At 42.1% G+C, this 15,568-nt stretch overlaps 3 protein-coding genes across 6 annotated transcripts in view; 2 read left to right on the forward strand and 1 right to left on the reverse strand.

Moving 5' to 3' along the window:
* The window catches only part of LOC6506850 (dendritic arbor reduction protein 1), a 28,382-nt gene extending 26,560 nt beyond the window's left edge, over positions 1-1,822 (forward strand). For all 4 annotated transcript variants that reach the window (XM_001957084.4, XM_032454020.2, XM_032454019.2 and 1 more), the window contains exon 6: positions 1,041-1,822. In XM_001957084.4, coding sequence (XP_001957120.2) covers positions 1,041-1,228 — 188 coding nt within the window. In that variant the 3' untranslated portion in view covers positions 1,229-1,822. The remainder of the gene's footprint in view (positions 1-1,040) is intronic.
* On the reverse strand, positions 1,609-3,085 carry LOC6493135 (ubiquitin-conjugating enzyme E2-24 kDa). The gene is made up of 2 exons (XM_001957083.4): positions 3,032-3,085; positions 1,609-2,969 (listed from the first exon to the last, which is right to left on the reverse strand). Exon 2 carries the CDS (start codon positions 2,903-2,905, stop codon positions 1,835-1,837), a length of 1,071 nt encoding a protein of 356 aa, XP_001957119.2. The 5' UTR covers positions 2,906-2,969; positions 3,032-3,085; the 3' UTR covers positions 1,609-1,834.
* Positions 3,086-7,704: 4,619 nt separating this feature from the next.
* LOC6506851 lies at positions 7,705-8,233 on the forward strand. The gene is made up of 2 exons (XM_001957082.4): positions 7,705-7,779; positions 7,842-8,233. Exon 2 carries the CDS (start codon positions 7,847-7,849, stop codon positions 8,156-8,158), a length of 312 nt encoding a protein of 103 aa, XP_001957118.2. The 5' UTR covers positions 7,705-7,779; positions 7,842-7,846; the 3' UTR covers positions 8,159-8,233.
* Positions 8,234-15,568: the final 7,335 nt, after the last annotated feature.

The raw sequence follows: 15,568 nt of genomic DNA on the forward strand, positions 1-15,568 counted from the left end.
CAATTTCGACAAAAACAAAAAATGACCATAAAAAATAACCCACCACGTGTCCGTCTAAGCCCGCGATTATGCTCGCCGGCCTCTCGAAGGCATCTCGAGGCACTTAAGTTCATTAAAAGAGATCTAAATAAACCAATAAGTCACGCCACGAGTCGAGGGGCATTGGGTTTCTATCCGAAAATCCCCGCAAAGTGTCAGCTGAGTGCCACTCGAGATCTCTTTGGCTCCAATCGAGGACCCCGAAAAATATCCGATAAAGCCAAACAAAATTTGGTGCGTTTGTTCGATGTACAAAATAATAATAAACAAGTCTCACTTGCTTTGATGTTGGCTGAGATCTCGATGTTGAGTTGGGATGAGAGCCACGAAAATTTGATGAATTTGGGGAAAGTTTGTGAGATGGTTTGAAAAATTTTAGAGGCCTGCAAAGTACTTTGACTTAGCTCTGTATGAAATGTTTTTTGCAATTCTCTAACCTTTCGAATCGTTGTCTTCAGCACCCAAGTCTCAGTTCTGTCTACCCCAGCCAATCTAATTCGATTAAGTCCATTCGATTCGCCCCACAATCCAAAGCCGAAATCAAACAAAAATGTCAAGTTCAGTCACAAATCTCCAACCGCAATAATTATTTCATTCAATTTCAATTTAAATCTGAACACGAATGTTTATGTTTATGTCGCGTACGAATTGTTATGCCAATGAACTGGAGGGGTCTCCCTTCTCCGCCAATAGGGATCGGAATTAGTCATAGAGCAGTGGAAATAACAAAGAGTTTTGGCCACCGGCCGGTGGAATTTTTTAGGTTTATGTTCAACGAATGTATTTTTTTGGCGGGTTAAAAAATGAACATTGAAATTACAATGCCCGCAATTGTAAAATGTTTATTCAAATTATTGTTCTGCAGCTACTAACAAAAGGAAATTTAACATTTTTTAAAAGTTTGTGCAGTGTTTTCTAAAATCCCATACATCTTAAAAAACAAATATATCAACAAAGTGAAACCAATATCTAAAATTTGAACCCTTCTCTTCTAATTTCAGGTGAAAAACCCTACACCTGCCAGTGGCCAGAGTGCGAGTGGCGCTTCGCGAGATCGGATGAGCTAACCCGCCACTACAGGAAGCACACGGGAGCCAAACCCTTCAAGTGCATCGTGTGCGAAAGGAGCTTCGCGCGGAGCGACCACCTGGCGCTGCACATGAAACGCCATTTGCCCAAGAACAAATGAGGCAGAGCCACTACATAGCCACAAAATTAACTATACCACAATCCAAAGGACTTTAGCATAGATAAAATGAATTCGTTTAGTTGAAAGGTTAACTACTACATTGTACACAAACTATTTTAGAGACAGCTAACCAATGTAACCGGGGCGGTATATATAGCCCACGCAAGTGGAGCGTATTACCAGCTCCAACTCAATTAACTCAAATGCAAAGTACGTTTAAGTAAATGAAATTACCACCTGCTTAAAGAAAATCCTATTCTACCAACTAACCCGCACGATAACGAAGATATATCTTAGCTCGTTCAGCAGCACAAGTACCCACAAATCGGAATAGTTTATAAAGTAGGCTAAGATGCGTGTATAAAAATGGAAACAATTACTCTAGATTTACGTAGATGTTTATTTCGATATCTTCAATTAGGTGGATGATTGCCACGTAATATAAGCGTACTTCCGTGTATGTATTTTTTATTTGTATGTCAATATTCGTAACCGTAAACCTAACTAGTAAGCGTAAATATCTTAGTGTCGTATACTGTTTCAAAACCACCAAAAAGTGCTGGCACAACATCAAATAAACATTCTTGAATATCATGAAACAATTACTTAATTCTCGGGATTGGTGGCCGTCGTCTCGGTGGCGTCCGTTTCCATATTCACGTCTCCAGCAGCAGGTGAAAAGGGCTTGGCATATCGATTGGTCCAGACGCGGGCATTGGAATCGTGTTGATTGCGCTGCCGTTTGTAAAGAATTGCAATGGTCGACTCCAGAGGATCGTTGGGGTTCGGATCGGACAGTAACGAAACGATGGAGATCAGAACCTTGGCAACGGTCAGGGCGGGCGACCACTGGAGACTGAGTATGTCCAGACAGATGTAGCCAGCATTGGTAATATTGCAGTGGTAAATTTTTGTTAGGAAATACACTTGTGGGGGATGAAAAGGGTAGTCTGAGGGAAAACTGAGGTCCAGCTTGAAGTGGCCCCCTTCGTACGGGGTATCAGCTGGCCCAATAATAGTGGCTCGCCAATGAAAGAGGTCATCGTCTACCATCTCCACTTTGCAGCCATCTGGCGGCTCTCGCATAAAGTCTGAAAGTTCTCGTTGCAATCTTCCAGCTGCAGCCCGACACTCGACCATTCTGGACTGGCCAGGGCCTATGGAGGAAAGCGCCGCCTGAGCAAAGTTCAACGGATTAACCATGCGGTTGAACTGGCGGGCCAGGGAGAGCCTGTGCCCGGAAAGTCCTCGTTCCACCATTGGCGAAACATTGCCGGCTGGCGTGCTAGGAGCAGAGTCTGTATTGCTGACGGCACGACTCGGACGACGGCCTCGCGGGCGGTACCTTGGGGGAGGCTGCTGGACACCACGTCGTTGGTTGGGAGGACTGCTTCTGGTGATGGCACCAGTTCTCCTGCGCGGGCGTCCACGTCGTCCGTTCCCGACGCCAAAAGTAGGTGTCGGTTGGGGTGGTGCCGGAGGACTTCGCAGACGTCGGGGACTTAATATGTGTCGGGATGGTCGGTACAGGGCCCTCGATGTGACATTGGAGTTTTCTAGGGCGTTCGCACTGTTTTCAACTACAGCCCGTACCTCTGCATCGGCTTGAACTTCAGCAAGAACTTGTGCCGCTGCTTCTCGTTGGCGCTGCAGGCGCATGCTTCGACGGGGTGGCATATTCTTTGTGTGTAAGCGGTGTTTGTAATCTTCTTAGAACGAAATCTATGTGTGGATCTTCTCACTAAAATACAATTTTATATTTGCTTACGTAGGTTAGTATGTGATATGTATGACTAAACAAACCTCATAACCTGCCTGCGGCAATGACAGGAAAATAAAACTTTACAAAGCTGGCTTGCCACCGTTTTCCAAAACTAACAGCCTTGTCACACTTAAAAAATTGGCTCTTTACCAACACTGAAGGGTAGCTTTTTAGCTATTTATTCAAAAAAAGTTTTAAAAAATTCATCAGTCTCGCTTATCAATATTGAGATCGGCAAAAGAATCCATACTTTTCAAGGCAATGTTAAATTTAATCATTATTTTTAAATTCTATTCCTGAATTTGTATAGATTCTGATAATTACAATAAATATCTAAAGCTTAAAGCGTGACTGTACTTTCCACAATTCACATTCCATTGGCGATTCAGTGTTGGATTTGTCAAGTCTCTATGATTGTCAAGTATTTATTGCAATTGGCTGGACTTTAAACAATTATTAACATTTCCCCCATACGTGCCTGGCAAGGCAAACACCAAATCATTGAAAGTTTCACCCTCAAGTTGTCCCCCTATTTAATATCTATTCGAAACTCTCGACACGTCACAAAGCCCATCATATAAGTTTTTCTCCCGTTTAACAAAAACAGACAATAATTTCATTTAGATGAGAATTTCAGTTCGATAACTGTGACCCCATACCACACACTCTATGGAATGTCTTGGCACTCAATTGGGTTTTGTTGTTACTGTGCTAGCGATCATTATCAAAATATTTTGTACACGAAACAAACATGTCAAGCAAATGTCTTTGCCCCCTCCCGATGCCCTGTTTCGGTCCGTAAAAAAATTTTTAAAAATAACAATAATAATTTCAATTGTCTGGCTGCATTTCGATTCCAACGCGTCATGTTGTTTTGATTAGAGCGATAAAAATGACTCTCTTCGGCTTCGTTTTTTTCCCCTAAGGGGTTTCGCTTTGCAATGTAAATCATTTCTGTGGTATGTCTTCACAAAGGTTTTTAATTTATAGGGTAAAAAGTTCAGAAACTGAACCAATAGATAGGGGAGAACCTGTTTAATTTGTCATGAAACTAATGGAACTTTTCAAGCAATTAATAAGGGGATTATAGGATTTTTATAATTTATGAAAGCTTTGATTTTATAAGGCATTTTTAATCTGTTTCGGAATGATTCTAGTTAAGGTGGTAGCTTGCCTACTTTTATTTTTAAAACCTCCTTCTACATAGTCTCCTTCTACATAAAATATTAAAAGAGTGTGTTTCAGTGTATAATATGAAGCGTGTAAGTGCTCGATTAAACCCTTACGTGGGCGTTGAGACATTGGCATGCCCCCATTCATTCATCCCGGCATCCACTGGCACATCCCCAGCTCCGACCACATCCATCCATCCATCCAGCCAACCATCCATCGGATATATGGCGGTGCCATTCCAGCTCTGATCTTCAATTGTGGTGCGTTGTCAGCCAGGGGCATCTTGGAAAGGGGGCTAAAATGTTAAACTAAAGGTACTTAGGTACCCAGAGTACCCCCAGTAATATTCACATCGCACACCCATGCCCAGCAGCGGTGCTGATTAATCATTTGGCGACTGACAGCTCAACTTTGCGGCCACAACGGGGCAACCCGCTTATTAAATTGGCTTAAGATTGCTAGATAAACTCAATACAAACGCACACGGGTCGCTGGGGATAAGAGTACGTGTAGGAATGGGACCCCACAAATTGATATTGTGCATACTTAAGTCGCACAAAGGAGGTTTTTTCCAACAGCACCCACTTGGTTATGGAATATTGGATATTATTGTACATTGTTCGCTGGCAGCAATTGAGAGGGATACAACGCTTCATAAAATTGATTCGATTTCAGTCAGATCGCAGATGTGATAAATCTTATGATTTCAATTAATTTGTGCGCTTTTGTCGGATCTCATTTATTCAGAGAATTCAGAGGGAATGGAGCCCGCCGGGGGAGGGCTGGGTGCACTCATTATGCCAACTTGGTTAATGTGTCAGTGGGGTTTATAATGGTATACAAAGAATATGTTTTAATTTGCAGCTAATTAAGCTGAAGTCTGATTGATTCCGGGGGAATAGCGAATAACAAATGAATGAAAAACATTGAGGTGTTCATCGTTTCGAAAGGTTATTCAATAATTAAGAACTCCACTTCCTTGTGGGCTAATGCATCTATTTTTAAAGTACTTGTGAATCAAACCACTCAAACACAGCTACTTTGTAGCACACGACTGTCGCTAACAATCCATTAAAAATATACAAGATGTCCCCTTTTTTATGGTGGTTAGCATTTCCTACTTCCTCTACCACTAACATCAATTTGGCTGAGCGTTGGCAACACCTTTTACTTTCGTTGGGACACAAGTCCAGCTGCTGCACCGCCCACACGACTCCAGGCGAGCCCACACTCCAACTCCTCCGACTCCCGAGCAGGCTCATCCATTTTAAGTCAGGCCATAACATAAAAGCGCCCATTAGCCAAATGGGGGGAGGAGACCCCCCTTGACCCTCCTGCGGCCCAGGGGTTTAGCTGTGGAGGGGCAGAGGACACTGCAGACCTGGTGAGCTGGAGAGGGGAAAACGGACGCCATCACTCGCCCGCGTCTGGTAATCGTGACAGACATTGGCCAAAAGGTGGAGCAGGGGTTGGTAGATTCCCCACACTGAAAAGTAATCTCACAAATTCCTATAAAATTATTTAATAGTTAATCAAGTTCTTGAAGCAGTCTACTATTTTTAAGGAAGGGAGGACAATCTATACCGTTTTAATTAGGACTTACAAGATCTTTTTTCCCTGTGCAGTATCGAAACCACCGAAATTGAAAACCGAAAAAACGGAAAACCAAGAAACAGGAACCGCAGGCAACTAGCCCGACTGTCTGAGACGTTGGCCAGGTCTACAGTCTACCCTCTACGGTCTATGCCGACTTTTTTGGCCAGACGTGCGCCTGGCTGCTTCGCATTCACAGTCCGCATTTGCATACAACAATATGCGACAAGACAAGACGACTGGCAGTTGAGCACAAGACAAGCTGGCTAAAAACGGCGACAACTATAATTAAGCTTAATTGCTGTTTAGTGCGAGCCGGAGCAACTTTTCGCTGTTGTTTTATATGCCCAAAACGACAAAACGACAGACGCCCACGCACTACTTCACGTATAATTAAATTAAATTTATAATGCGAATCTCAACACGATAAATAATCCTAACCAGGTGTTTTTCGGGATCTCGGAGGGGGAGGGTCTATTTTGGCTTCGGCCGATCTTGGTAATTGAAAACTTAAATCGCACTTATCGCTCACTCAGTCACTTCACTGAACTACACCCGCTTAATGTTTTTCGTGTGTCGGGGAAATTAATTAGCAATTAAAAATGCAGCTCAGCGATCGCTGGATAAACGCTGCACACAAACAATGCCCGGGTCGCTTTTTTAATCTGCTGGAAAATAATTCATATTTATAAATAGACAAACATTATTCAAAGTGTCCGCAGCGAGCCTGTGGCCCGAGAACCGTAAATTAAATCAAAATCAAAATGAAAACGATATGGTCTCTTATGCCCAGAATTTATAACGAAAATAGAGCCAAGAATACAGTGAAATCGAAAACACAATAAAAGTGGGAATCGAGTTTGGATAATATTCGAAATTTGGTTGCTCTGAAAATCAGCTTAAATAGACTGTTATTACTTTAGCTTTTTTTTTGATCATTAAAAGAAAACCCATCATTCAAACAACTGAACAAATCTCTTTTATTAAACTTCAGTTTAATGTTTTTTTGTTTAATTAATGTTTGCTTAGTTATGTTATCTAAGTAATTCGTTGGCGCGGATAATTAATTTCGCTTTTTTGACATTTCTCATTTACGAATTTGGCCTTTTTACCTACCCCTAAATACCCATTTATAACCAATTCCATTCACCCCTAAAGAAGGGTACTCAAAGCCATTCGGCCAGTGTCCGCCCACAAAACAGAAACCATGGACGGGTCGCCGTTGTTAGCAACTGCAACTGCAACAGCAGCAACAGCAGCAGCAGCAACAGTAACAACAGCAACATCAGAGGCTGTTGGGCACTTGGAGGTTGGGAACTTGGACGCTTGTCCATTTGTCCGCCTGTCCGTATGTCCGGCTGTCCGTCTCTGGGCTTTTTGGTCGGCGTGTGACTCAATGCATCGCTGCTAGCTAGCCAGCTGCTGCCGTTGATCGACCGACCAAACGATCGATCGGCTAACGGCTGCTGCTGCTGCTGCTGCTGCCGCTGCTGCATTTGGCAATGAACTTTTCGCAGTCAAAGACAGAGTCTAGACTCTAGGAGAAACCGGAGGCTGGAAACGCTGAAAATGCGCTGGCAATTTGACTTTGAACTCGGTCAAGTCGAGACACATTTGCGAAACTGTTTGCATATTTAATTGAACACCTACAACAACAATAAATGGGCTGGCTAGCTGGCTGCAGCTGTTTCGCAAGAAAAGCGATTTTGCAATAATAAGCATAAGCATAATAATAATCAGGCGCAAACAGGCTCAACAGGGCCAAAACCAAATGCCACCGGGCGAATATAAACTTAATCCACTGAAAGCGTAAAGTCGTGCCTAACGAAAAAACTAACGATCATATTTACCATATTTAGCGCCACGAGGTGCCAGTCCTCGCCGATATATAATTTAAGAGGCAACCTTGGACATAGGACAGTGTTGAAGAATGGTATGTCAAAAAAGAAAAAATAAAAGCTCTGTCTAACACTGTCATTTTAAGATGTCAGTTTGGTTGTAGACTTTCAACAGCTGAAATCAGGAAAGTTGTAAACAAAAGGAAAAAAGAAACAAATTTAATTAGAATCCCATTTCAACCTGTAGGTACCATGCGTACTTCAACCATGCGTATTGGCAAAAGACGTAGTGCACGGATCCTCCGTAAGAATATGGAAAAGGCCATTGCTCATTTGCGGGTTTATATGCCCCCCGAGAGTCAGACAACTTTTGTGAGGAACCTCATGGAACCTGACGACCGGACTATTGGCAACGCCGAGCTTCGAGGCATGATCAGGGCTATGATCCAAATGGCCCTTCACTTCCAGCCTTCGCTAGTGCCTTTGTTTCTGGACGACGAATGTCGGACTGTACGCCTGATCCTTCGCATGGGAGCCTTATTCATTAAAACCTACATCCTTTAAAATTACTAAGACTGAAAAGCTGTTTTGTGTATATCTGTTATATGAATTATTTGGAATATAAGTATTACAAATTCATTCAGATAAAAAGACAATATTTACTTGGCTACGAAATTCCAAAGAGGGCAACAATGAACAAGAACTTCCTGCAGGCAGCCAGCCAGTTCGATATCACTCTTCATATGTCATGCGGATTGTCGTTTATGAGATACAGATACTGGCACTGAGAGATACTTATTTGATTAATTGTTGGGCACGCGACGATGCGATGCCAATCTGATGCCCCAAGTGACAAAAATCAATGCAACTGCAAATGTGTGAGATGAGCAAGTGTGTGGCAGCCACTGGAAAGAAATAAAGAGACAGCCGGCGGAGACAGGAGCCATAAATCTTGGTCGACCCCAGATCGGAGATGTCATGGGGCGACTGGTGCTGGTGCTGCCCACACAGAGTCCTTCTTATCGGGGGCCAACTATCGCAACTCTTGTGGGGAATGCGCAGCGAAACGGAAGTCGGACGCAATCAATCTCAATTAAACTGATAGCTGCTGCATCGAATAAGTCGGTTTTGGATGGTAATGTTAACCAGCAATAAGGTAAAGGCATCTCGCCAGGATCTTTCATTTCAACTGAATTTTTCCAAGGGCTCTGTGGGATGGGTCGTTTCCCTTTTAATATCGTTATCAAATAAAAGATTTTCGCTTCTAAGTCAAGCCCAAAGCGTGTGCCCAAACACGTCAGCCACACTCGAGTGACAATCTAACACTTACAGCCAACTAGCTTTTTAAATTGAGCACATCCGCTGCCGCGTCTGTGAAGGAGCCGCAATAATTTACAACAATATAGCGCAAATAAACGCAAGCAGGGGCTATAAGGGGGCGATTGGCCATAAACTGAGCCAAGAGCACGCGTAATTTGGCCAAAACATTTCCATGCAAATGGCAGCAGGCAAGCGGCAAATCAGCGCCCATGAAAGCGGCCCATTGCAATCGCAATTGCGTGTTGCACAATCGTTGCCAGCTAACTTTACAGCAACAATGAAACACCTAAAGACGACAAACGACAGACAACCTGCAGCCTACACAACCCCAAAGAACCAACATCCCAGAGAACATGACATCAAATGGCAAACAAAGACCAATTACATGGAAGAAACCAACTTTAAGGCAACAAAGTCAAAGTTTAGTTAGAAAAGTCGAATGAGGAAGTATCCTAAAAATAAGTGGTTTTTAAGTTAATTTATAAAAAATAAAATAGATACTCCAACAAGTATTTGATGCAATAAGTACCATATGTATAATGTATAAATATGTCACGATGAACTTTTGACAAAACTTCTGTCAAAGTCGCAGCATCATACCAAAATAGAGTGTCCCAAGAACCTATAAACACATGGCACATGGGCGGCAGGCGGAAAACATTAACCGAGAAAAGAGTCAGAGTCAGAGCCACATTAAAGCCCACGAACTGACTCACCGGTAGAAGATGCGTTGGACGTTGGTTTCTGTTTCTAATACCCTACCAGAAGGTATTACCCTACCAGAAGTTTTGAAAAAACGTAAATTACTCGGTGACGGATGCATGTTCGTCTTTATACAGAAAACACAAATTTCGGTAAATATCATGATGGATCTGCCGAATATTAGCTGAGTTTTATTTATTTTTTTATTAAGAAAACGGAAAAATTAGTACTAGGATTCTGATAGTTTTTATTTGTCCAGAATCGAAGCATTTCTATCACATTTTAATGTATATCTTAACTATTTCTCTGCCGATCAGTAATTGTAATACCATTTATGAATCAGAACTCTAATTCGCTTTAAACTGCATCAAAAGATTGGAAAATTCAAACAATCAAAATTTGACCCAATTTTTGGCCAAAATCATGATGTTACCCCTTTGAAAAAATTCGAAAAATGGGTCCAAAATTTTGTTGCCAGGTTTTGATTGAGAATGATTCTACTCGAAGTTCTAAGATCGGGAAGGTATGACATTTTGGGATCTGCCAAGTATTAACCAAGTTATAGACTTTTTCCCTATATGATAATTACAAAATTGGTACACCATTTCTGATATTTTTTAATTTAGAAGCAATCTAATCTTTTCAATTACCTTTTAATGTATATCTTAACTATCACTTTATCAATTAGTTAATGGAATACCATTTATGAATCAGGACTCTATTCTGCTTCGAACTGCTTCACAAGATTGCAAAATTTTAACAAGCAATAATTGGCCCAATATTTGGCCAAAATCATACGGTATTCCATCCCGTATCAATTTATTTTAGTATGATGAGGATTAGATTAATATTAAAAGACCCGAAAGTAACTTTAACTTTTGGATTAGGTGCATATTCGAATGCGAATTCCACTTCTTAAAAGAATCTATAAGGTATAAAATCTTCGTTTCAATAGGAACACTTTTTTCTGTTATTATACTATTTTTTTCTGTCGAGTGTTGGATTTGGAGCCGCATTCGACTGTTGCATGCTAAACGCTGCTAAATTCAAGAGCAGCCAACATTTATCACACTACGCCTATCGCATTTGGCTAGTCGGCCCCCTTGCTAATTAATGATAATGTCAGGAACTCATATGCAGAGGGACTTCTCCTCTCCCCGAACCAGTTTATCATCAGTTAACGTTTTCATTAACCATATGTCACACGCACGTCCTTTGAATTTTCCAACCCTCTGGCTCCGGAATCCTTGAAAATTAAATTATGCGCTCGGGGTCGCGTGTCCTGGCACGATTTCGGGGCCAACTTCTGATGAGTCAAAATACATAAAAATGCATAAGTACACTGAGGTTAAAGACTAACTAACAAATTGAAATCAATATAAGGAAAACTATTATAACTCTGCATATTAAAGTGTTTAAAAATATAATTCTAAAATAAATCCTTTAAGAGAAAGTGGAAACATAATAAACTTTTCTTCTTTTTTTTTTCAGTGCTCCTTTTAGCCATCATTCAGATACCATACCCATTTCCCATAAATTTGTCGAGGATCCTTCACCGCAGTTTCGGACAGCATTTGGCTCGTGTCTGCCCCGTTGAAAAGGTGTTAAAATTGTGCCACAGAATTGTTTGACCTCTGGGGTTGTTTTAATGACCGTCTGACTTTCCGATGGCACATGGAACCCCCTACCTTTCCACCATTATTTTCACTGCCAAAATGATTACGTAGCATTTTGTCGACACTGAAGTTTATGTTTTTTTATGAGGCGCGTGCCGGTTCATATGCAACTTTTTACGCCAACCGAACACGCAATACTTCTACCAAGGGTTCAAAATATGTTTTATAAGTGTTTCCCAAGTTTTACAGACTGTGAAGAGCATACAATTTAGAGGGGAAGAAGGAATTTTCTTTATTAAAATTATTATAGATTATTACACTCTCAATCAATTTAATCGAAAAGCCAAAATAATAAGACTTGCGCAATATTCATACAATGTATGTCAGTATAGGCCACCCCACCGTGCAGACCCCTTAACCCATGTGCGGCACATTTAACCCACTGAACCGGTAACCCTATTTCCATACAAAAAGCCCCCGAAATTTGCACATCACGACGCGTACTTTGCCTTCAATTAGCCAAAGAAACTCACGCGCCAAAATTGGCAGTCGATTGTTGCGTAATCGCCGTATTACCTGATTGATGGATTGGCCGGAGATCAGAGAGCCATTGAAAGATACTCGTAGGCTAATTCAATTGCTTTATAATTGAACTAAGGAGGCGCGACGGCCGACTTCAGCTGCGATTCAGTTTAGATTGGATCGATTTAATGAGTTACTCCGGCCAGAAAACAGAAAAATCATAAAAAACGAACACACATGGTGATGGTGGGGCTCAGCAGGTTTGTCCGCCGGCCGTGCTGGCCAAGTTAATAATCTAATGGACACGTTGTAATTTTTTCCATACTCAAAATTGCCCAATAACCGATTCATCCGATTCGATTTGGACTGGGATTTCAATTTTGGCCACAATTGAAAATGAAATTTAATGCCGAATTAATGATATTGGGGGGAGTTTGTTGTGAAGTTTTTGATTTTTGTTTTTTTTGGGAGGGAAGTGATGATGCGGTGTTTTAGCCGGATGATGGATTGCCAACCCCTCCCCCCACATTCATACCTACACACTTATATGGGCCCACGCTAATTAGACTTAGCCACTCACTCCAATCATACCTCTCCTCCCATCCAATCAGACAAATTCAAATTTATTTGAGGTCTCTCCAAAGTCATTATCGTTTTTCGGTATAAGCTTAAAATGTGTGTCCTTTGTTTAATTAGTGCACTGAAAAATTAGTCGAAAAATAAAAAGCCAGGCGAAATATTTAAGCGGATTAAGCGGCGATTTATCAAAAGCAATTAAAGATCCCCGAAAAGCCCAGCTCTCCGATACGATATATATAATTTTTTTTGGTTGATTCGCGGAATGCGTTAGCGATGACAAATAGTAGCAAAAATGTTGGGCAACAAAATGTTTATAATGCTGCTAAAAGCATGTTTGTATCTTGCAGATACAAATCGCAGATCGCAAATCCGAAAGCCAAAAATGCCGAAACTGGCAATGTGGGCCAAAGCAGGCGTACAGTGGGGCTGAAACAGCAGATCCTGGAGACGAAATCGTACATTTTTTTTTCAGTAAAGTGACGGGGACTTTCGTTACCAAGACGTCATAGAACTTAAGTGTATTACTCTCAGTAACTGGTGCAAATTTCGACCACTGTTCCTGTAAATCAAAGTTTTCCCCTCCATCTGGCTTAATTCCTTGAGTAGACCTCAACCCATTTGCATTAGCTAATAAAACACACTTAGCAGGAGGCCCAATCCTTGGCCTTTCGCCCAGTTAAGATACATTTTAGTGGCGAGATACATTTTAAGCGTTTCAACGTGGCCGGCTATCCGCTGGAGATCAAAGCCTGGACTATGGCAAGTGGAGGCAAAGTGGCACCGAAGTGTTCAAGTCGGGGCTACTAATTACCCTGTGGGGAGCTCTGCACCACCTAACCCCCACCCCCACCTGCTGCCCAGTCCCCCTTTGGCCACGCCACAGAAGTGGGACAACTGGAGCAGCGGCGGTCGTGAGGTTCGCCTTGCGCGAAGCGTCGTCAATATTTGTCAAACTGTCAGTTGGCCTGACATTTACGTTTGATCAACACCAGGCGAATAAAAAAAAGGGGGAAAAGAGCCGTGGAGAGTGGACACTGTACTGTACGGTGGCCACTACTGGGAGCCGCCAGGAGCTGGCAGTCGGCGTTTTGTGTTGTCGCTGACACAGAGAGATAAAAATAAACCGAGGCGAAAACTAGTGCACGTATGTATATTTTTTTTTTCCACCGCAGAGACACAATTCAGAGGTGACACATTAACGAGCAAATGCAGCAGACAGGCCAAGGTGGATTTGGATGTGGATATGGATGTGGATGTGGGGACGGGACTCCTAGGAGCTGCAACAAACCTGGCGATTGTTGCCTTGACGCGCTTTTATTGGCCAAGTGATTGGCGAAAGGAGATTGGTGGCCAGGGAGATTTTTATCTACAAGATAAGTGCAGCTTTATCGGCAAAAGAGATGTTTGCAACCAGAAATGGTCTGCAATTTGGTGTTTTTGAAGTCGGTAATGGCCCAAAGTAAATAGTAGCCAAAACTAAATCTTAAATCTATGGCCTGCTCAATCTTAGCTATTTGGAACGGCTCTATTGCGTTTCACCAAAAAAAAAGAAAAAACCCGCAATTGCAACTCACCCAATTGGCTACCAGTTCTTCGCCGGATGATTTATGGCGGCTGGCGGCAGAGATCATAGAACATAAATCACGAAAATATTTCAATATCATTATGAGACAGGGAACTGCAACTGATAGAAACCGAAAGCGAAGTGTAGTCGTCTGATCCCTGGCTATAACCTCTGCCACCTTGCAGGCTGCCTAAATTGGGAAATACTCAAAGCTGAAAACTGAAAAGACGAAAAGACTTCTCTTCATTACGGCCTGATTGATTGAGTTGGCCGAAAGTGCAAAAACTTGGCCTGGCCTTCGTCGGCTGAAAAATGCGGGCAAGTAAACTTCCGTTGCTGACCACTTGGCACACTTTTGCTTTTCTCGCCGGGATAGATGGATGAAGTCAGACATCGGACTTCGGTCTTGGGAGGTATGTAGTTTTCAGCGGCCCGGTGAGTCATGCTGAAAAAGTTGGCCAAGTTCAGGCTCAGCTGGAGACGAGAGGCCGAACAAATCGAATGGCTAAAACCGAACCAAAAGTGAAGCCAATCGACCCGGCCCAGCGCGTTTAAGTGTTTTGTGTTCTGCGTAAGAATTTGTTAACGGTCGTGTTTAGGAGCAAAGATCTGACTACAAACAGATTCCAACACTGACAAAAATCTTAGGGTTTAATGAAATAACAAAAAAGTCAGTAAATGCCCAACAAAGTATAGTTTTCTGAAGTGTAGCAGCCATCTCGTATATTTTTGTGAATGAACTCAAATCGAAACTCGAGTTTCTCTGATGCCGTGTCATGGCGTGTGGATTTTTATGTTCCCTGAATGAAATGGCATTTAATTAGCATAATTTTTATTGATTGAATCCCCCCGAAGAGAACAAAAACAGAAGAACAGATGGATCGGTGGATCGGATGCCGGACTCAGAGGTCGCGCAGAAGCGAGTTCTTTCAACCTCGGCTTTCAACCCAGTATCGACCGATTTCGATTTACATAATGCTCACATTGGAGCACCGGAGACCGACGACTTCTAAACTCAAACTGAAATCAGTGTCAGAATCGGAATCCGAACAAAAGGTCTTGCGTGGGCCCTAATCGCCCCCCAGGTGAAACACATGGAGAACAGAAATAGTCAAGTGTTGTCAGCGAAATTATGATCGAAATTAAGATAGTGACATGCGGCAGGGTTAGTCCCTAGCTCGTAGTCCGTAGTGCCTAATGCCTCGCATATCTGGCACGATCGGTACGGATCACTGCATTATTCATGCCACCTGATAGTTGCCAGCTAGCTGCCTTAGACATTTGAAATTTGTTGTCGAGTTGTCGGCTCATGTTAATCGAAGATCGATATGCCAATGATGATCAGGTGGTCCATACCATCACCTCTAACAGAGAGAGAGTGTCAGTTTATGTTTTGGCCAAGCACACTTGGCTCAAAGTGAGAAGTTATGGCTTAGATCGATGAACCTGATCGCTGGTTAATCAATTAACACACTTGGCCATGAGATCACTGGGGAAATTTTTTCAGCCCAGCTGTAAAGCGAAGCTGTTGGGTTGTTTGAATATTTTTAAAAGTTCATCTGAACATATAGTGTTTAGAAATTAAATCTAAACAAATGGAAATGGATTTTATTATTTTTTTAAGCAACCAAAATAAACAGGCAATAAATTTTATTGGAGCTTAAAAATATC

This window comes from Drosophila ananassae, chromosome 2R, assembly GCF_017639315.1.
Source record: "Drosophila ananassae strain 14024-0371.13 chromosome 2R, ASM1763931v2, whole genome shotgun sequence".
NCBI lineage: Eukaryota > Metazoa > Arthropoda > Insecta > Diptera > Drosophilidae > Drosophila > Drosophila ananassae.